Source organism: Esox lucius, chromosome 19 (assembly GCF_011004845.1).
Source record: "Esox lucius isolate fEsoLuc1 chromosome 19, fEsoLuc1.pri, whole genome shotgun sequence".
Taxonomy (NCBI): Eukaryota; Metazoa; Chordata; class Actinopteri; order Esociformes; family Esocidae; genus Esox; species Esox lucius.
The window spans coordinates 30010704-30032137 of NC_047587.1; the positions used below are offsets into that span (position 1 = coordinate 30010704).

A 21434-nucleotide genomic window follows, 5' to 3' on the forward strand; every position below is an offset into this window, starting at 1 on the left:
AGGGGTCGTTGAAGTTGATGGAGCCGCCATCTTGAAAAGTGCCCTCTGATGGTCTACCTTTTCGCGCCTGTCAGAATCATTTGTAAACACTTTATTTTTTTCATAGGATACGTATGTTCATGGCTTTTTATTTTGTTAACACTCTAGACTAATGACTCTATAAGCTACATGCCGGGGACTCGCCATTTGTCGTTGTTTATCGGTACGTACTTGGCAGCTAGTACTACATGCACTTCTGAGGAGACACGAACGAACAGCACTTGACCAACTATCGTTAGCGCTAACTAGCTAACCAGAGCAATGCTAGCCTTTTGCTACTAGTAGCATAGCCGGCGAAAGCGATGTATTTCTAAGTCTGAATGTTATTTACTCTTCTTGGTATATATTTTAGTCAATGGTTAAGGCAACTGGTTACCTAAGCAGTCCTTTTAGTGCGTGAAAGACAGCTAGGGGTTGATTGAAATACCAAATGTTTCCAAATGCCAGCTAGGTAAATCAAGCTAGCAAATTTACGCGTTAGCATTATTTTAGAGTATGTTCGACATGGTTTGGCCTATCTTTTCGTTGGTTAACTTTAGGCCACTCCGGAAAATGCTAATTGAATCTTATTAAACTATGTTTGGATCTTAAGATTTTATAGAATTACATGCGTTACTTGGTAATTTTAGATGCTAACGCGGTAACTATGCTGTACTGTAGTATGTACAGTACATTACAGTAGTATTGAGTTAGCTAGGCAACGGAAGTATTTATTTAGACACTCTACCCTGCTAGACTACAAAATTAGACTACAGTACTGTAGAGTGTCAATACAATACGTCCAACAACATGACAGTTAGCTAACAAATATTCGGTTATGTAACATTCGTTGGCTATCAAGTGGCGTTCGCCAAATGAATGATGTAGACTGAGTTGCTAACGTTAGGTGGCTAATTGTTTTAAGTTAACGTTAAGGTGGTTTCTCAGTATTCATAACGTTAGTTTGCTAAGTAGGTAACTAACGTCACTGTAGCTTACATAGACACTGTATGTAAGCTCCACAAGTTAGTTTTATGTTTCCAGTTAGCTTGCTAATTAATGATAGCCAACGTGTCTGGCTACTTTGTGACGATCAAGCAGCTGTCGGTTTTATAATCTTCGCCACCGCTATGTTGTCCGACCTGAGACATTTATATTAACTACAGTAAACCTTATTGTACTTAGAGAGCTAACGAGATCTGCTACAGTAGCTGAGTTACAAAAGCAGCGTAGGTAGCAAAACAGTGAGAATATCTAGCTAGCAATGAGCAATTACCACTTTGTTGTGGCTAAACCACAATTAAATAACCGTTGCAATGCATTAAATTTAACAAAAAGACATAGCTATACCAGAACATGACGGGTTAGTTATGCTAGAATAAGCGTTTTGACAAAACTGAATCTGTTCATTACTAGTTTAATTATAAAATGTCAGTATACATGTTTGGTAAGGTGGTTGTTTTCACCATTAATCGTCCACCATTCTTTTTCTCTCCAGTCTTTGTCAGCTAAGCAGACGTCTTCCTTAAATTATGAAATAACGTTTTCTCATATATGCTTTCTCAGTGTATGCTGTTTTCCAGGGAGAGCATGTACTTCCGCGTCATGGAAGGCTTAACTAGGGCCTAACCATAAAACAGATGTAAACCAGCTGCTGACAGTGCTTATTCTAGTTTGTGGCACAGGACTTTGTTCAGCTGTTCTTCTGATTGGTACAAAAGTGTATCATTTTGTTTTCATTTTTTCCTTTGGTTGATGACAATGTTGTCCATGGTATTTGTTTTGTCATGCCTGTGTATTTTGGTTTGAAAATTTACATTTGTACATATGCACTTGTCTGGAGCAAGAATTATTCAATCCTCGCCTGCCCCTAGCACAGTTCCCTTGTTGAGACTATTAATAAGCATTCTGTCCTCTTAGCCATTCATGAATCTGAGGTTGTTTTGCATAAGCCTGGATGGCTGAACTGTAAATGTTAATCCTATTTTTCCCAGACAGCATCAAAAGATTGTGAAGCCTGCTATATTTTTTTTAACTTAGGTCCAGGTGTACACAGCAGTAAATTGCTATCTTTTGCGACATACGCCAAGTATTTCAGTACCCTCTGTTTCCATTAGTGAATGAATTGATGATTGTTATATAGCCTCCTAATTTCTGACAAGGTGGTTTGTCTAAGTGATGTTTTCTGTACTAGCAACAATATTGTCGTTATATTAATGGTAGGTTAGTTTATTAATGATTGTCTTAGGGCTTTAATGTGCTGACATAACAACAAGGAAGTGTTGCCTTGTCCTATGATGGAGGAACAGCTATGCTTCTCTGATATGAAAGGTATTTGGTTTAGGAATGTCTCCTTGACCATTGCGGAATATCTTTGTTTTTACCAGTTGAACACCTATTTTAGAAAGCAGTGTAACAAAATTCCTTTAATTGCTACTTTCTTCTGGCGTCAGTTGACTTCAGTAATCTTACTGTAATAAAATGTATGCTTCAATTGATTTTATTTTTTAAAGATATTTTCTGAAATTTGTACTTCATCGGATGGAGACATTGGAAACTATATTTTTGCTGATTGATTCAAACATTCAAATTTTTTCCTCCGTCGTTTCAGGTGTTCGTTGATCTATTGAGGACGAATTGGTCGTTCTTCTGCATGTGTCCTGTGTCCAAAACTCTCACTTGTCACAGCTGCCTGTGGAGCCTGTAATGGGCCAGAACTCCCAAAGAGCACAAGCATTATTTTATTTTTAACCTCTGGACCCTGCCCCAGTCAGGTACTTTTTTGAGCTTTGTTTGACCACCACAACCATTTGACCATCGAATTTCAACCCACAGTGTGTACTTTCTGTTACTAAGCCCCCACCCCCCCAAAGTCTTATGACTTTGTTTTCCTTCCCTGCAGAAACATCATGTTTTGGAAGTTTGATTTACACACAACGTCCCACATTGACACTCTACTGGAGAAGGAGGATGTGACTCTGACAGAGGTGATGGACGAGGAGGATGTCCTCCAAGAGTGCAAGGCCCAGAACCACAAGCTGGTGGACTTTCTTGTACGGCCTCAATGCATGGAGGACCTGGTCACCTACATTACACAGGAGCCAAGTGATGATGTGGAGGAGAAAATCAAGTACAAGTAAGTGGGATTCATGTATACACTAACAGCCAGGATAAAGCTTAATATATACATTTAGGGTTGGTTTCGCAGACAAGCTCAATGGGATTTTCTATTGAACTTTATTTTTTTGTCCTAGACCTGGCTTACATTTGTGTAGCTATCTAAGTATCGTCTAATCGTGAGACCTCCTGCAGTTCCAAACTCTAGTACCTAGCTAGATTTGTCTGGGGGACATTGAGCACATTTACCTCTCCACTGTGTTCTGCCTAATGGCTGATGTTGCTGTCTAAGTCTCTTTGGAGTAAGCTGTTTGTGAGTTTTAGCTATTAACAGGCATCTGATACTCCTGCATCTTTACTGCTCAGTTCTTGTTGGTTTAATTAATTACTGCACACTGTAGGTATTTCATCTCTCAAAGGTAGCCTGTTATAATATTTACTAATATAAACTGTTTTTGCGGTAAAGTACTTTATTAAAAGTAAAGTTTTTTTCCCCGCAACATGTGTGGAGTTATTTTATTTTTTTACAGACCCTTTTGAAAATGTAAAATCATAACCATTTGCCAACTGTAATATCTTTACACAGAATTGAATTATATTGATGGACAGTAGGGCTGCAGCATCATTATTATTGAACTAATGAGTATCAACACATTTTACTATAACTTAGTTAGGTCTACATGACGCTGAGATGTGAAAGTAAAATGAAATTGGTGATGGCTGTAGCCCTCAGGATGGTAAGTTTATGTAAATCAGAGTTTGCTTTTTGGAAAACTTGGTGGCATAAGTTGCGTTTTGAAGATAGAAACTGTTTACTTCGAGAGGTTGAGTTTGTTGCACTTGAACATAACTTCAGCAGAATGAAATCGGTGGTCTGCTTGTTCTTGTGGGGTTTGTTTATAGTTAAGCAGCACATTCCCTATGTTACTGAGCAATCAAGCCAAAATTCATTCTGTCAACTTTCGTTTATTGCAATATAAGTATGTTGTCTTTGTACTTTAGTCTCTTAATCAGTTGTTTTTAAGATATATTTTTCAGGTTGTGAAAGAGGAGAGTTTGCTGTAAGATCATTTAGGTCAGATTCCAACCCACACTGCAGTACATGTGCCCCGGAGGTAGCGGCTTAAACCTCCGGCCCTCCCTATGCCACTACAACATAACGTTGTCTGCTTTGTCTTATTGTTCCCTATTCTGCCTTGTTTGTCTTGGGTTTGAATTAATTCGTTAAACAAATCATGCCCTTCTTGATGCAGAATTACCGATTTTGATCACAGTAAGCCGTCCATGTGAGTCTTGTGGAGCCAAAGACAAAATATTAGTGTGGTCGGAGCTGCAATATAAACGTAGGCTACGCCTAAATCATGTTGATGCACAATTCTGTGATTTTCACTCAGAAAACAAATATCTGCATTCTGAATACGCAGGTGTATTGACCATGAGATTCGATTTAAAATAGCAAGTTCCAACTTTTTACTATTGTATGGCGTTGTATGCAAAGTTTGATCGTCCAAACCTTACCTACAGGCACCCCCTCCTCTGCCTTTCTGCACAGTGTGTGGCAGGAGAATCTGTGAGTTGCATTTTTGTTGTTAGGTTATGTGTCAAAGCCATTAGTTAACATTGTTACTTTTGTTGCACTTCTCACTGCTTTAACTTTTTTCGTAGTCCAGCAGCCTAGACTAGTAAGCATGATATTTGCACTGTTACGTGTGTGGTTGGAGACTCCCACTGTCTCAGGCTGTCATGTTTGCTAACATGCGTTCATATTTAATCAATGCTTTTAATCGAGTGGCCTACAATCACTTTAATATTTATACTGTAACTTGTGGTTTATAAAGATCTTAGTAATACTATGGATACTATACAGCATTCCGTAAGCGTAGTTAACCAAGATCTGTTTTTACATGATATCACCATCTACAATAAAATGCAATATGATTTAAACAATATGATGAGGAAGGCTATTTCAAAACTAGGCTATAATACACTGCTCAAAAAATGAAGGGAACACATAATCTTCACCTTATAACACCAAGTCAATTAAACATGAGGGAGATCAATCTGTCCAGTTAGGAAGCTCGATTGGCATTTGCCAGAGAACACCAGAATTGGCAGGTCCGCCATTTGCGTCCCGTTTTCTTCACGGGTGAGAGGAGGTTCATGCTGAGCATGTTACAGACGTGAGATGCCGTCGTGAACGATATGCTGACTGGAACATCCAGCATGACCGGTTTGGCGGGGGGTCAGTGATGGTCTGGGGAAGCATATCCTTGGAGGGTCGCATAGACCTCCACATGCTAGCCAATGGTACCCTGACTGCTGTTAACTACCAGGATGAAATCCTCAGGCCCATTGTCAGCCCTTACGCTGGTGCAGTGGGCCGAGGGTTCCTCCTGGTGCAGGCCAGTGCCTGGCCTCATCTGGCCAGAGTGTGTAGACAGTTCCTGAAAGACGAAGGCATTGATGCCAGGGTTAGGGATTTTCACGCAAGTTGGAACAGCCTGTGTTCCAACTTGCTTTCTGTTGTTTACTTTGATTTTTCTATTTGATTTTGGTTTCCCTTGATTGTTGTTGTGATTTTGTTCGCAACGAATTACACAATGTACACTAAAGATTTTGATCTTTAATATATCTAGTTCATCGAGGCCCGATTTGTTATGAAGTGTTCCCTTTGTTATTTTGAGCAAGTTAAAATTATAACCTATTAAATTGTTAATCTAAATTATTAATGTGACAATTGTCAGCTAAAATGTCATTATTGTGACAGCCTTACCTGTCCTAATTAATTAGATTGCCTTATGTTTTCTTACTGGAAAAATGTGCTGGAACACAACGATGCCATCTTCCCATTTACTGTTTATTGCTTAGGCAATGCAGATAGTCAATCTTTAGTGAATCCTTTTTTAACGCATCTGAAAATACGGAACAATAGGCGGCATTCATTAACCATTCTTAAGAATAAATTATTTCTAAAAACCCGCTTACATAGTTTCCACGAAGATTCTGACATTCACCCATGTTTACTTATTTGGGATTTGTTCTTAGGTGAGAACAGAATCTATGCGCACTCGAGCACACTTATGCACATTTAAGTGCTTACCTGTTTGTGCCAAATTATTAGTTATCGTGTTTTCTTCAATTCTACAATTTCATATTATATAGGATTGAAATGTCAATAATATTTAATCAAATGTACGATTTTTTATAATAATTTACATTTTTCTTCTGTGTTTAGCAATAGTTTTTTTGGCCTCAGATTTGTGATAGAACCTTTAATCCTGAGTTATGCGCCCTTCTTTGGACACACTGAACGTGTTCACTGAACGAGCATCCCATATGACAGCTTGTTTGCTGTTCTGTTCCTGCATTAGTACTGCTGATTATTATTATTATTATTATTATTATTATTACATTTGGGGTCCAGTACTCCGCCGTCTTTAGATTTTGGTTTGGGAATTCTTGACGTCACAACTTTTTTCACAGCCCTACAGTCTCATGCCCTTTTATGGGGATTGGCAGGGTGTTTACCTATGCTAATTAGGAAACTGAAAGTGCGTGCCAGTTGTTATGAGGACAGTGGGATTGATCATAAGAACACAGGTGCAAACTATTCTGTGGTTAAAGAACATCATGAATCTGACATACACATTTCTTAAGAACTTTCTCAAGAACAAATTTCTGAAAAACATAGGTGAATGCTATTCGGTTCCCAATGTTCACCAAAAATGACTGTTAGAGAACAACCAATCACTATCAGACCAAGTACTGCTTGAAAGGATTGGGAAGACAAAGGGATTTTGATACTGGGGTGATGTCCTTGTGGATATGTTAACATGTTTGAGGTGTTAGCATCTGCGTAGCCTGCGACATAGTTCATATTTTATCAATACCACCACTCGCCATTGGAGGACTAGCTTTTCTTCCTCAAGTTTGTCTCACAAAACAACTGTTGAAATGTGCTAACCATTATTATAGTTTTGATTATATGTACAAATGCTCTCAATAGCCTAATGTTTTGTCAGATATATATTCATAAAACCTTCAACACAGTATTGTGAGCTATTTATTTAGAAGTAGTTTTCAAAATATATTCATTCGGGTTCACATACCTACATACCTATTGTAAGATACAGCCCTGTTAATTACGTCCACATGTATCAAAATAATTTTCTATTTTTGTAACCAGTTTTTACTTACAGACATTTGGGGAATGTTACCAGGGCAGCCGGAGCAATTAGCATTAACTGTCTTGATCAGATTTTTCACCTTGGGGGTAAAGGGATTAGAACCAGGGACTTTTCGGACACTAGTCGGATGCGTGCCTAAACCACTAGGCCATCTTGTTGCACCAAATTTTTTTTGCAATACTTGATTGCTATTCCTCTCCTGTTGCCTCTCATGTGTCCCATTTCCCTGACACAGCTCCTGATAATTAAGCCCCTGGTGGGTAACATAAATCCGGTATTACATCATTGTTACAATATTTATTTTTTGATCAGGATCTGTTAGTGGTAGATTTTTGATGATTGAATACCTTAATGTACGATGGGGCCTGCGGATATGTAATTTTGCTGACCGAGAAATTGTTTTTCCGATGAAGATCCAGACGTTTTGCCCATTTATTTTCTCCATTAAAATAATTTTGATGAGGCTCTTATCTGGAGTGACTTAGAGCAGTGAATGCATACTTTTTCATACAGCTGAAATAAAAGCCCTTTTGATGTTTAAAGTTTGATTATTAAACGTCATAGAAACTTGTTTTCCAGCCCAAAGAAACATTTTCATGTTTCTGAATAGACATGTTAAATAAACCTGATATGGATTAAACATGAAATTATGGTGACTGACATTTGACAGCCTACTTTTTGAAGTGATCTGTTTGACAGTCCTTTATGATATTATGCAGTGTGTACTCTGGAATAACAACAGTAAATGGGATGCAATGTTTACATGCCACTACTACAAACTAAGTAAATTGAATATTAGGACAGGAGGGTGCGTGTACTGCCAGATGCACAAGACAGCTTAACCAGCATTATAGTATAAGTACACATGCCATATATAGAAAAGGGTACTGATTTCAAGCGTGTTTGATAACCTATTATATTAAGTTAATTGCTCAATTTACATTTTGTGCAATTTTCAGGTACCCCAACATATCCTGTGAACTCCTTACCTCAGATGTTGGACAGATCAATGACAGACTTGGAGAAGATGAAAGTTTACTAATGAAACTTTATGGCTTTTTGCAAAACGAATCTCCCCTCAACCCTTTACTCGCCAGCTTCTTCAGCAAAGTCTTGAGCATTCTCATCGGAAGGAAACCAGAACAGGTAGGCTGAATATAGAATTGTAGCCATACTCACTATGATTTTGAAATGTTTGTCACACTGCATTGTCTTGTAAAAGCAATAGGAGAAATGTACTATTTCCCACACACAACCATTTACAGATTGTGGAGTTTCTGCGGAAGAGGGAAGACTTTGTGGACTTGATGATTAAACACATAGGGACCTCTGCCATCATGGACTTGCTGCTCAGAATGCTGACCTGCATTGAACCACAGCAGCTCAGACAAGATGTGCTAAATGTGAGTTGTTTTACTTATGTATTTAGTAATGTACTTACTGACCAATCGCCCTCAACTTACACCTTGTTTGCAGTGGCTGAATGAGGAGAAGGTAATCCAAAGGCTGGTAGATATGGTCCAGCCTTCTCAGGATGAGGATGTAAGTTACATTTCAATAGCTTTTGTTTTGTAATCCTTTCTCCAGGAATAGATTGTGATTGAGTAACTTGGTATTTTCCAGTGGTAAGTTGGGAATTGTCAAGTGTCTTAACAGGTATCTGTCTCCTCATGCAGAGGCACTCTAATGCATCCCAGTCTCTGTGTGAGATCATCCGCCTCAGCAGAGATCAGATGTTCCAAGTGCAGGGCTGCTCTGAGCCTGACCCTTTACTGGCCACACTGGAGAAGTAAGCCTCTTGGCAGATTTTTTTTTCTGCAGAAGTTTTGTTTATGGCTTGCCCTCGGTGGCCAATATTTATTATGAAATTATATGAAATGTTATAAGTCTTCTTCAGATGGTTTAGACAGGGCATTGTATTCTACTGTAGTCGATAATTTTAATTTTTTAAATGTATTAAAACGAATAGGGCCTTATTAGGGCTGGCAACTAACTTTTTTCCCTCACTGTCCCAGCACCGTCCTGAAGTGCAATTTCAAGCATCCCAAACTGAACTTGACCCATCCCAAAATTGGAATACTAGATTTTTTTACATTTTGAATTACCAACATGGGTTTAGGTCATTTGCAACACTCTAAGCAGTTTGTTCATTTGTGACAGCTGACATTACATAAGCCACATTTGTTTGGATTTTAATGATTAATTTATTATTCAACTTAAAAATATAATATTCCATGGAGATGTGATGTTCTATTCCACTACTAGCTGCTCAGTTAAACAACATAACACCACAGTATAGCTACTAAAACGAATGTGTTCCCCAGACTTCACTCTCTGCTTCACCCACACTTTCATCCTATAGTAACTAACGATAACGTCAGCCAGCAAAATATATAGTTACCTGGTCATAGCTCAAACGTGTCTACCATACACTTGGGCGGCTAGTAAGCAGATTTGTGTAGTTAGCTAGCGAAGTTAGTTCATGTTTGCGAGCTATGCTCAGACTAAGGCTGGTCTTTTAGATACAGATCAAAATTGCCATAGCGCCTTCCGAAATTAGCATAGCAACTCCCAGAATACGCAACCTCAGTCTGCAGACAATTCGCATTCTAATATGTCTAAATGCCCAACACTACAAGGATTTAGTTTTTTATAATGATTCTGCATTTACATAACCTAAATAATTAGATAACGATGCCTGATTGTTTCAAACCTGAACGTTTTACATAGCCTATCTTAGCTTTCTTATAGCCCACAGCCAAAATCCAACCATAGAAAAAAGCAGATTATTTCGAAGACTTCCTGATTTACCATTGAAACCTAAATTGGTTTACAAAATGTTTATTGGACTGTCCAAAGGCAGTAAGGCACAATCCTATAGTTGCATCTTCCCTCTTCCGTTTTTTCCCATTAGCTGTCATCAATATATCCATCTGTCACATTACAGAAACCGCTCACATCAAGTGCGCATTTGAAAATGGTGTTCTCTCGATGCGCCGCCATCTTAGTTGCGCTTGTAATGTCTTAGTTATTCACAGTTACTTAACTTCAAAGATAAATATGATTTCATCCGCCTTGTTTAAACATGTTTGTATGGAACCACTGGTGAATGCATTTTGTATTTTTTGTGGCCTGTCGTCCCAAAGTCTGTGTTGAACCGTCCCAGACATATTTTTTTGTCGTCCCCAAGGATTTCAAGCCCTGCCTTATAAGGACCATATAAAGTGTATTGGTAAATCGTATGTGAACTATTTTTGAGATTTTTGGCAGTTCTTCAGTTTCAGGCTGAATGATAAAGATGAGTCAGTTTACCCGAACAAACTTAGTTGTATAGATAATGCAATATTTTTCTTCAAATGTAAGAAATTAAGTATACTAGTTTTTTTAGGGCTATTTTTGTTTTATTTAGGCTGTTATTTTTATAGTCAAGTGTTATAAGGAATGAATAAATAGCATAATTTCTGAAATTATTGTTGCTAGTGACAGTATTTCAAACCTACCTATTCAGTAGGTCTGTCTTGCAATTGTTTGTCATTATTAGACTTGGGAACAATACTTTCTAAAATGCAATTTAGGCCATTAGCTTCGTGATTCAAATGTTGATCATAAAAGGGGAGAGTGGCTGCTCGCAGATCTGTTTTCTGTTCTATTGCATTGGGTTAACTACCACATACTGTTTCTCTGCATGAAGAATATGGTCTATGGTAAATTGGGGAATCAGAGAATCAACCATTTGGCATGTGGCCCTGCTTGTTGCTCATTGCATTGCATGCTTGTGAACTGGCGGAACCGAGAGGCTGGAAACAAGTTCAAATATAGTAAAATATAGTTGTTGTTTTTTTGACATGGTGTTGCCTGGCTGTCAAACATTGTCAACAGCACTAGAACCTACATTATTCAATAACATACCATGCAAAAACTAGTATGATATTTTTAGCATATCGCCCACTAACAAATAGCTACTGATTTATTTTTATCTTCCTCAGGCAAGAGACTGTGGAGCAGTTGCTGTCCAACATTTTCGACAAAGAGAAAAATGACTCTGCGATTGTCAGTGTAATTCAGATTCTTTTGACACTCTTTGAGACACGAAGACCAGCGTAAGTTAAGCATGTCCTGTTTCGATATTACTGTTTCATCTATTATGTTTGTTTTATTATTTAGGCTGATTTGCTGCTCCCTTACAGATTTGAAGGCCATTTGGAGATCTGTCCCCCAGGGATGAACCACCCATCTTTCTCAGTCAATCAGAGCATTCTAGAGGCTGTCAGACCCAGGCTCAAAGACTTCCATCAACTGCTCCTTGAACCCCCAAAGGTAATACTTTACATACCTGTCCTATTAAGCCCTAATCATGATCCGTTGATGCAATAGTCTGGTTTCTCATGACCTGGACCTCCCCGCTCTCTCAGGAAACGCATCTCTGGTATTCATCTATTGATTTAAATTAGCATCTTTTAAATGTACTGAGAATTCATAGACCTTTACACAACAGGCCATTTCAGTCAGTTAAATTGATATTTTTCTCTTTGCTCTTTTATTGAGCTTTTATTGTAACAGGCATGTTAATCAGTAATTTATTTTACAATATTAGTCCATATACAATAAACATGATGAATCAGTGTAATGTTAAGTTGATAAAATGTCAATACATAATGCAGTTTATATTAAAATAATAAATACCCTAACACAGCCACACTTCTTAATTTTTTTTAATAGCAAACAAACCAGTAGTTCTCTAAATTAATGGATTTCAATCCTCAGCCTATTTTGCCCGTTATTTCACCGGAGACGAACATTTTAAGTCTGTTCTACCTGTTTCAGAAGCGAGTACTAACCAGTCTAGTGTTTTTATCCTGTACATAATTTTTTAAACTTTGATAAGTGATGAGAGATGCTGGAAGGAGTGCCTTGTAAACAAGTGAGTGCTTCTCTCACCTTGCATACAAAGGTTTATCCCACCTTTTGGCGCATGTGAATGTGTCCTAAAACAGTCCCCTGTTATAAATTAAAGGGCGCAGTGAATGTGTTATTTATATTCAGTGTGAACAAGTGAGGAAATCGAGCTCTTGTATCCCATTATACATTTCCCGGAATTCATATTTTACTCCCACAGTCACAATGTTCAATCACAAAGACAGTTCTGAGAGCATAAGAAATTAACACACATGCCTAATTATCATATTTATCAAAAGCCTTTGACAGGTCTATAAACAAGACAGCACAATTAAGTTTATCGTCTAAGGTTCTTGCAGTATAATTGGTAACCAGTATTGATGCAGTCAGTGCTGTACCTTGACCTTAAGCCTGATTGAGTCATATTTACAATTAAGTTTTTGAGTGTGGCTATATATTCACTAATGATTCCAGTATCCTTCCTAGACAATTTAGTGATTGCATGTTATGTAGTTGCTAAAGTACCCAGTCTTCTCTGTTATGGTGTGTCAGAACACAAGCAGATTTCCGTACTTTCAAAATAACTTGAGAGGTTGGATCAGATAATGAGCCACTGAAACAGCAGTAAATGGTGTTACACGTCCGGGTACGTCTGGCTCCAAAGTGTCGGTTTCCCTTGACTTCCTTCTAGTCCCATAGCACAGGAAGTAGTTCTTAAGTCAGACTTCACTTCTCTGTTTTGTGAAATGCATCGATTCCTCAGTTGCTTAAATGACTACCAGTTAGGATCTGAGTTTCTCTTTCTAGCTTCTAATCTCTTTCTAATATTTGGTCCTTCCTCAAGCTTAATTAACTAGTTCAGTCCAATAATGGTTTTATTTGCATTACCAAGATGAAATATGGTTTAAATTAGAGCCTGCTGTTTCTGTTCATTACCATATTTGCAGAAGAATATCATGAAAACCACATGGGGGGTGCTGGACCCTCCAGTGGGCAACACCCGGCTGAATGTGGTCCGTCTGGTGGCAAGCCTCCTCCAGACCAACACGCTTATCATCAACATGGAGCTCATCAACCTCAACACTCTAGGAGTGATACTTGTAAGTTGTCATGTCTGCAATTTGTAAGTGTGTTCCTGCTGAAACGATCATCTGGGCTTAATGCTGTGCATAATGTTTTTTATTTCTGTGAAGACATAAAACACTGGCTGTCAGTAGGGGGTACTGAGGGACCCTGGTCAACAGTGGCGAATCACTTCAACTTTGGGACGTTTGTGTTGTACAATGTTTTTCTGTTCTTTCTCAGGATATGTACTTCAAATATATATGGAATAACTTCCTGCATATACAAGTTGAAATATGCACAGCAATGATTCTGGCGATGCCCCCAGCTCAAAGTGAAACCCCAGAAATCAACAGAGATCAGGACCAGGAGCCTGTCAGAGAAAGTCACCTGATCAAGCATGTGAGACGACATTACTGTTTTGTTTTCATGCGTTTTGGCATGCATATGAGACAAGTTAATTAACTGCATTTGTACTCTGCGTTTTTAGCTGTTTCAGAAGTGCCAGTTTATACAGAGAATTCTTGATGCATGGAGCTCCAATGAGAAGGAGCAGTAAGTACTGTTACTATTAATTACCTTTTGTCACTGCAGTATGATTTTAGAACAGAGCACCTCCGATCAGAAAACATCCAGACAATACCCAGATTAAGTTATTTTCTTTATATATGACATTTTCTTTTAAGACTTTATATACTGACACTATGGCTGCACAATTAATCTAAATCATAATAAAATCGCAATTTCTAAATCGCAGAAAGCTGCGATATTGGCTTTTTATTTCATTTTTAGACTCAATCAGAATATTTTTTTACTGGTGTGTCATCCTCGCTATAATCATGTTCGTATTTGTATACTGTTTATTAGGACCTGATTTTGGAATCCATTTGCCTACTCCATTTGCCTATCCATTAAAAAGGTTGTAGTCTGGCAAGGAAACAGCATGATTGTGTCATCTGCAAGCACTCTTACAACACGTCTTCCCCTGTTTGCTATTTTAAGACAATGAACGTTTACAATTCAACTGTCCAGCTGTATGTCTCAAATCGGTCAATCAAACAACAATATATTGTTCAGTTCATGCCTCTCATTCGTGATGGCCCTATAACTAATGAAAGTAACAGCCAGAACCCAATAAAATAATAACACATGTGGGTCTGGGAAACGATATTAGCTGTGCAGGCACTTGGAACGGCAAATTATAATTTATGATGGAGACCAGGGATGATTTGGTGCGGACATTTTATTAATTTTCTGTTGTTTGGGAATACTTCATGTTCCAGAGAGATGTCACAAACTGATGTCATATGAACACCTGTAAGACTGGTTGGAACACCCGGCAACACACACTTATTTCAACATCTGAGACGGTCCCATAGAGACTTGAATAAAAAATGCATGGTAAAGAAGGCTCTTGACAAAACAGAAAATACTCTGCGACAAAGAAATAACGATCACATATTATTTAGCCGAAGATGTGCTCCATACCACTTCAAAAGGGCAAATTAATTGTTTATCGTATTGCAAGTCAAATCGCAATGTCTAGCCAAAATATAAACAAAATATTTTTTTGTCCATATCGTGCGGCCCTAAAAGCAATCAATAAAGTGAACATCTTACATAGGACAATAAAAAGACTGGAGACTGTTTGTACAATAGGAGAAAATTCTAGTGGCTCGGACTCGTCCAAACAGGTTTTTAAACGTTGTGATGGGCAATGCTTGTGGTTCATTGACTACCACATGGAAAGCCATCACAACAATTTGCAGTTTGATAATTGCCTTGGTGCTGTCAATTGCTATGTTTGGGGCTGACAAAATGCATGGATGATCTGATAAAACGAAATTTACAGCATTCTTAAATAAATGTAAGCTATTGGTCATTGGTTGCAAAATAATCAGTTTGTGTAGTAGGCCCGTGAACACACAAATAATGAACTGGCTTGTGGCAAAGAGGGTCTAGCCACAGTTCTCTCCACAATTCTCTTTTGAAGCTTATTTTTAATATACGTCTGTGCTTAGTATGACGTCTGTGATAAATTCATAAATATTTGAGTATTGTAGTCTGCATTTATAACAATTCTCACCATCGCTGTGTAAATAAATCAACCCTTTACCCTTGCCTGCCTGCTGAATCTTTGTCCATATGACTGCTGAGTTCCCTACATTGAAGAGATGCTTAGTAACATGCTAGGTTTTAGTTATGTTTTGATCGTCAGTCCCACTAATAAGAACTTGACAGCCCCGCAGTATCTAGCAGTCAACAACGTATATAAGTTATGAGCAAGTTATTTGGTATAAAACATGAATAAAATATATTGATGACTGCTTTCCGACCACTTTCGTGCCTCCCCTGAAGTGGGGAGGCGTACTTCATTCTTTGAAGACACCTGGTTTAGACCATAAGGCAGTGAATTTTGTCAGTGTTGAATCTCCTGTGAACTGCGTGGTCATTTCCTCGGCCAAGGCTCAATGTACACTTATTACCACAGTGAACCGATAGACTTCAGTGAGTTTCTTTTTGTTGCAGGGCTGAGGGTGGACGTCGGCGAGGCTACATGGGCCACTTAACTAGAATAGCCAACTCCATAGTGCACAACAGCGATAAGGGGCCCAATAGTGCACAGATACAGCAGCTCATCTCTGGTCAGTGTGATTTCAGAGACTTTCTCTGGATTGAGTTGGAGCTCCAAGAAAGGAATTTCTCAAAATAATACTAAGTCAAAAATTATTTGTAGTTCCTGAATTGAGGTGGAATAGCCTGACTGTTATTTCTTGGGTTTATTTCAGAGCTCTCAGAGGATGATAAAGAGAGATGGGAGGCCTTCACTTCTGGTCAGCTAGCGGACACGAACAAGAAAAATACTGTAGACCTGGTAAGTCTGATCAAGACAATTTTGCTCAATGCACTTATGTACTTTCCGTAGCCAGTATACTGTTAGGTTCACCAAACTGAAGAGCAGAATCTGAAGTGTCTCCTGTAGTTTGGGGTAAAACTCAGCTAAAGAAAAGTCAGGGAATGTGTTGATGGAATTGTGTTCCTTCTTTCTCTAAGAAGTAATCCTTTTACCCAAAGTTCCAATGTAAAAAGTCTCATCTGGGATCTAGCTAATGATTACCTCAATGGGGTAAATGAATATGTACAACCCAATGCTTAAGCCTATTACTGTATAAGCCGCTATGTTGTATCATTTGGGCTACATGTAATGCGTATTACTAATGGTTCCAGGAACATTAGTGAGTTCAGTTTACTTGACCACAGACCTCAACCCAATAAAGCGTCTTTAGAAAGATGGCGCAAGCTCTTTGCATATACCGCTTCAGCAACTGTGACCCCGTCCTGTTCTAGAGGTGGGGTTGTACATAATACTTGATTGGTGAACCTAAACAGGCCACTGAGTGGATGTTTGCAAAGTACTCAATAACCCAGTGTTCATATGCGAGCTACCAGAATCAGTTTAAAGGACATATTGTGGTCTTAGTATTATGGTTGTTTGCATTGTGCCCTAGGTGAACACACACCATATTCACTCATCCAGTGATGATGAGGGTGAGTTCAAGGACAGTGGATTCCACCAGGATTCATCTCTACAACAAGTAAGTCTGTAACTGGATGAGACTATAGAAATACAGCAAAATCTGCATATTTCTGTTTATTATAGTTGACGTGATACTAGTCTGTCTAGTATTAGTAGTACTCGTATGTGCATTTGTATCTTCCAAATGTAAGTATGCATGTGCTCCTAATCTTAAAAGGGTCAACCTATATTCACACTATTAGCTAATTGTTTTGAATCCAAGTACTTGAAGCGTTTTGTAGTGCCAAGACTATATCATTATCGTTGGTCCTGGGTTTGCCAGGCCTTTTCTGATTATCAGATGCAACAAATGACGTCCAATTTTATTGAGCAGTTTGGCTTCAATGACGAAGAGTTTGCTGATCAGGATGATGTCGTCGAGTGAGTACTGATTCTGCATGTTGTTTTCTTCATAATCTGATATAATACTGGTTGGGCCATTTTACAGTGGGTTTGAAGGTCATTCTGTTGATATACTGCTGCTTAATTTATATTGGGTCTCTGGTAGATGCCCCTTCATGGTTACATACATGATTTTAATTAACATCTGCATATTAAAATAATTATCCGAACAATGGTATTTTCTCTGGAGTGTGGGTAGAAATTAATTTGTAGGTAATTTGGATGCCATCATGAATTAATCTCCCCATGAAAGTCAAATTTCCCTTTCAATTACAAACAATTGTCTTATAATGCAGTTCTCACATTTAAAATGTATATTTTAACATTTAAAGCCTGTGTCACTTAAAGGGACACGTGATTTTTTTTCTCTCCAACTTGATGTTAGATTGTTCTTCGTAGATATAGGTTTTTCTTGGGTTGAGGGAAACGTCTAACATCAGGCTGAAAAGGGAAATTCTACTTCCATAAAGACCGATGCTTTGCTCGGAGTACAGACAGTGACTTTAACATTTCCAAATTAAGTTCAGTTCTTAGTATTTCCGGTGCTGTGTACTAGTCTGCTGTCTAGGTGATGTTATTTGGGTAATCTGCTTGGGGGCTGGGCTCCTGTGGAGTGTCCAGCTGGCTGGGGTTTCTGCATTAAGCTGCTTTGATGTGAGTGTGCCATTGTAGTCCTTCTAGTTTCTGGGCCTATGTGTAGGAGTCCTGAAGCCATTGTGTGAAGTCATTGTCTCACTGAACTAACTTCTGTTTTCCTTAATATTACAGTATTCCCTTTGATAGAATATCAGACATCAACTTTTCCTTGAACACAAATGAAAGTGTAAGTATTTGAATGTGATGCATTTTAAAAGGATGTTAAATTCCATATTGCCATCATTTGAAACCAGGGCTTTGTCCTAGTAGAACGATGAAGTCAACTTTGGGTTCAACCTGTTTTATCATGCTAATGTTGACCGTAACATAAAAATCCTGGTGCCTTTTAAATAGTCCTCACAAAATGTTTCACTTTTCTAGTTAATGGTGAAGTCGAGACATCGCAGCCTGTCTTTTTGTGTATCTTATTGTCCTTTAACCTTTTCCTGGTGTCCTTCAGGCAAATATAGCCCTGTTTGAGGCCTGTTGTAAGGAGAAGATCCATCAGTTTGAAGATGCAGGGTCTGATGAAGAAGACATCTGGGATGAGAAAGATGTCACTTTTGCTCCGGAAGCCCAGAGACGCCCTCGGTATGGCCACGCCCTACTGAATATGTACATTCAATAGCTGAAGAAATTCTAAAGCCGATTTTAAATTGGGTTGGTTGATTGATTAGTTGTATTGACGTGTTTCCATTCTACCGCCCTTAGGAGCTCTGGCAGTACAGACAGTGAGGAGAGCACAGACTCGGAGGAAGAGGATGTGAAACGGGATCCATTTGAGCCTAACAACGGCAGCTCTGATGACAGGATGGAAGTGGATACGACTGAGGGTGAGTGATCGCCCTGGGTTAGAATGGAATTGGCCAATTCACAACTGTTGACCCGTTAGACACCCCAGGTGTGGTGTCCTCTTCAGGGTGAGCTCCGTGGTGTCGTGCCTAGCTTTTCTGTGACGGCTGCCCTGTTGTTTCAGGGCCGGTGTGGACAGCTAACTTTGACGACATACCCATGGACACCGGGAGTTCTACGGCGATGGGAGCCCCTGCCCCAGTCATCCCTGCCCCGGCCTCCCCCTCCTCCCCTGCCGTCCTACCAGAGCCTGCTGGCTGGAACTCCCCCAACGCCTCCCCTGACACAGCCACGGGCTGGGCAGACTTTTCTAGCAACTTCTCGCCAGTGAGGTAAAGGTTTATGACTTTTCCACCGGTCACCGTCCCACGGCGTTAAGAGTCCCTAATGTTAGCCTGCCGTGTACTTTAAATAAGGATATGTTGGCGTTATTCTGTTGATTCTCTGGTCTTTACAAGTGTACCGTGTTTGAGTTTGATTCTTTTTAGAGTTCAAATGCAATACTTTTGGGGATTTGATGTTCTAGCCCCAAAGATCCCTTGAGGAGCAATTCCCCGGTAGCCATGGAGACCTGCATAGAGACAGGGGACCCCCTGGGTGTCACCGCATCAATGCATGCTGAAGGTGAGCTTCACCCGTGTGCTGCGCAGGAAGAACTGTTTGACTCCTGGCTCTGGTATAACTCATGATGCCTGTCTAATGTCCCAGAAACTGACCAGTGGCCAGGGGATGAGGCAGCCCAGCCACCCAGCTCCCCTGGAGGGAAGGCTGGGGGCCGTTCAGATGCAGAGGAGACGGTCACCACTGAAACGGTCACCAACGGCTCTATGAAGGAGACCGTTAGCCTTACTGTAGATGCCAAAACGGAAACCGCTGTTTTCAAGAGGTAAGGCTTCTGTTAACAGACCGTTTCTCTGTTCTCCGGTCACCAGTCCTTCCCCTACAACACAGCCATTCACCTTAAAGTGCATGTGGAATTGTCCTCTGCCTTGGCATGGTCCATCCAGGCAAAGCAGGGACATTCCTGTAGACTTGTACGAATATCGATATATCATTTGTTTGACCAAATCTGCTGTACATACATTGTTGTCTGTTTGTGTTGTTTGAGAAACTGTCCTTCACTTTAACTGCAACACTTACAACATGAGCTTCCTCTTTCTCTCTGGCGTGCGTGTGGCTTCAGAGTGTTGAAATCTTATCGGTATGTACAGCCAATCGGGGGGCAGACGTCTGCCGTGTATTGTTTTCATGTCAGCCACTGAGTTTTTATTTGATTTCTTATTATTAATTATTTTGCCATCTCCATTTGCATGCCTATATCTCAGATTTATTGATTTGGTTGCCGCTCATCGTCAGTGACGGCGTGAAATGCCAGTCAGCCTTCAGGATCAGCCACTCGCAGGCTTTCTGGAATGGCTTTGTTCTCAGTGTTGATGTTCAGTTTCAGTTGTGGGTGTGGATTGGCGAAAGCAGTCTTCAATATGTATCCTCCACCACCTTGTGCTGGTGTCTGATTGGCTTCGGCGGCAGCACATGGCCTTTTGAGGTGGCTGGAATAAACTGGAGAGAGATGAGTCCTAGCATGGCAGTAGTCCTTTCTGCATGCAAAAACCGTAGTAGTGAGCTTTACTTTTAAGCTAAATGTAATCTAGATAGTAAATGCACATAACTTTACCAGGGCAATTTGTTTTAAATTGACTGGTTTGCTAAAGTGAAATAAATAAAAACCTAATATAACTGGCTGATGAAATACGATTTATGTATTAAACATCATGGTTTTAATTAGTTTTGCTTAGTAATTCTGATACATTTTGGTGTTTTTATTGACAAAAAGCGAGACTGATGGCTGACATGAGTTTAATCCATTTGGTGAGTCTCCTAAACTGGCACTATCACCTCATGTTCTGCTCTCCAAAACAATCTCACTATTGAAAGGAGGCAAACTCCTTTAAGTGGGCTGTCACAAAAATGGACTCCTGCTTCTCTCCATTTGCTGTACATTTTGATCCTTGCATAAATGTTTATCCGCCAACCACATTTCAACACATTGTGTCCCATTGCTTCAGTGTGGTCTGTCCTCCATTATGCATGTCAGTCTTTTCCTTTCTGTCTAAACAGTGTGGGGGTTCTGTCTTCTGTAGTCCTGTATGCTTGGAAATGTCGAGAGCTCTGTAAATGTATTTCCTCTGCAGTGAGGACGAGAAGTTGTCTACCTCAGAGGACGCATCTGCCAAGTACGTTGTGGGGGAGAGTGGAACACCAGAGAAGGGGGTCCCTGCCTCAGTCCAGACTGCCAGCAACTGTCTGAAACTAAGGTCTAATTCCATGATGTGAAATCATATTCTCACTGTAACTGACTAGCATTAGTGAGGTATTCAGACATTTTCTTTTACCTGCCCTGATTGTACAGCAGTAGCTCATGAGAACCTAATTTCCTCCCCTTCACAGTGCAAAACATTCAGATGATGCTGTTAATGGTCCACTGGAAGATGGAACAACGATGGACGAAGCCAAGTAAGGGCCTGTCAGTTTGTGCTTTGTGCTTTGGTTTCTTACTCTAATTTGTGCGCAGGTGTTGGGCTTTGAATGGCCATCGATGATGTTTCCATAATCAGAAATGAAAATGTGTCCTTATCGATTTCCCAGAGGCACTCTTAAGATGTTTTGAAACCATTAGGTCAGTGTAC

The 21434-nt window shown here is 39.6% G+C and overlaps 1 protein-coding gene across 6 annotated transcripts in view; it reads left to right on the top strand.

Moving 5' to 3' along the window:
- ppp6r3 (protein phosphatase 6, regulatory subunit 3) overlaps window positions 1-21434 on the top strand; it is a 24738-nt gene continuing 3304 nt past the window's right edge. Inside the window, exons 1-25 of one of the 6 annotated variants that reach the window (XM_020040381.2) lie at window positions 1-202; window positions 2630-2792; window positions 2921-3154; window positions 8282-8468; window positions 8588-8725; window positions 8799-8864; window positions 8999-9111; window positions 11309-11422; window positions 11510-11639; window positions 13166-13318; window positions 13524-13682; window positions 13771-13835; window positions 15810-15925; window positions 16070-16155; window positions 16790-16876; window positions 17141-17238; window positions 18028-18082; window positions 18356-18486; window positions 18607-18728; window positions 18872-19079; window positions 19274-19371; window positions 19456-19633; window positions 19931-19948; window positions 20940-21062; window positions 21196-21261. In XM_020040381.2, coding sequence (XP_019895940.2) covers window positions 2928-3154; window positions 8282-8468; window positions 8588-8725; window positions 8799-8864; window positions 8999-9111; window positions 11309-11422; window positions 11510-11639; window positions 13166-13318; window positions 13524-13682; window positions 13771-13835; window positions 15810-15925; window positions 16070-16155; window positions 16790-16876; window positions 17141-17238; window positions 18028-18082; window positions 18356-18486; window positions 18607-18728; window positions 18872-19079; window positions 19274-19371; window positions 19456-19633; window positions 19931-19948; window positions 20940-21062; window positions 21196-21261 — 2738 coding nt within the window. In that variant the 5' untranslated portion in view covers window positions 1-202; window positions 2630-2792; window positions 2921-2927. The remainder of the gene's footprint in view (window positions 203-2629; window positions 2793-2920; window positions 3155-8281; window positions 8469-8587; window positions 8726-8798; window positions 8865-8998; window positions 9112-11308; window positions 11423-11509; window positions 11640-13165; window positions 13319-13523; window positions 13683-13770; window positions 13836-15809; window positions 15926-16069; window positions 16156-16789; window positions 16877-17140; window positions 17239-18027; window positions 18083-18355; window positions 18487-18606; window positions 18729-18871; window positions 19080-19273; window positions 19372-19455; window positions 19634-19930; window positions 19949-20939; window positions 21063-21195; window positions 21262-21434) is intronic. The other 5 variants (XM_020040382.2, XM_029114944.2, XM_010898176.4 and 2 more) reach the window with 5 other exon arrangements.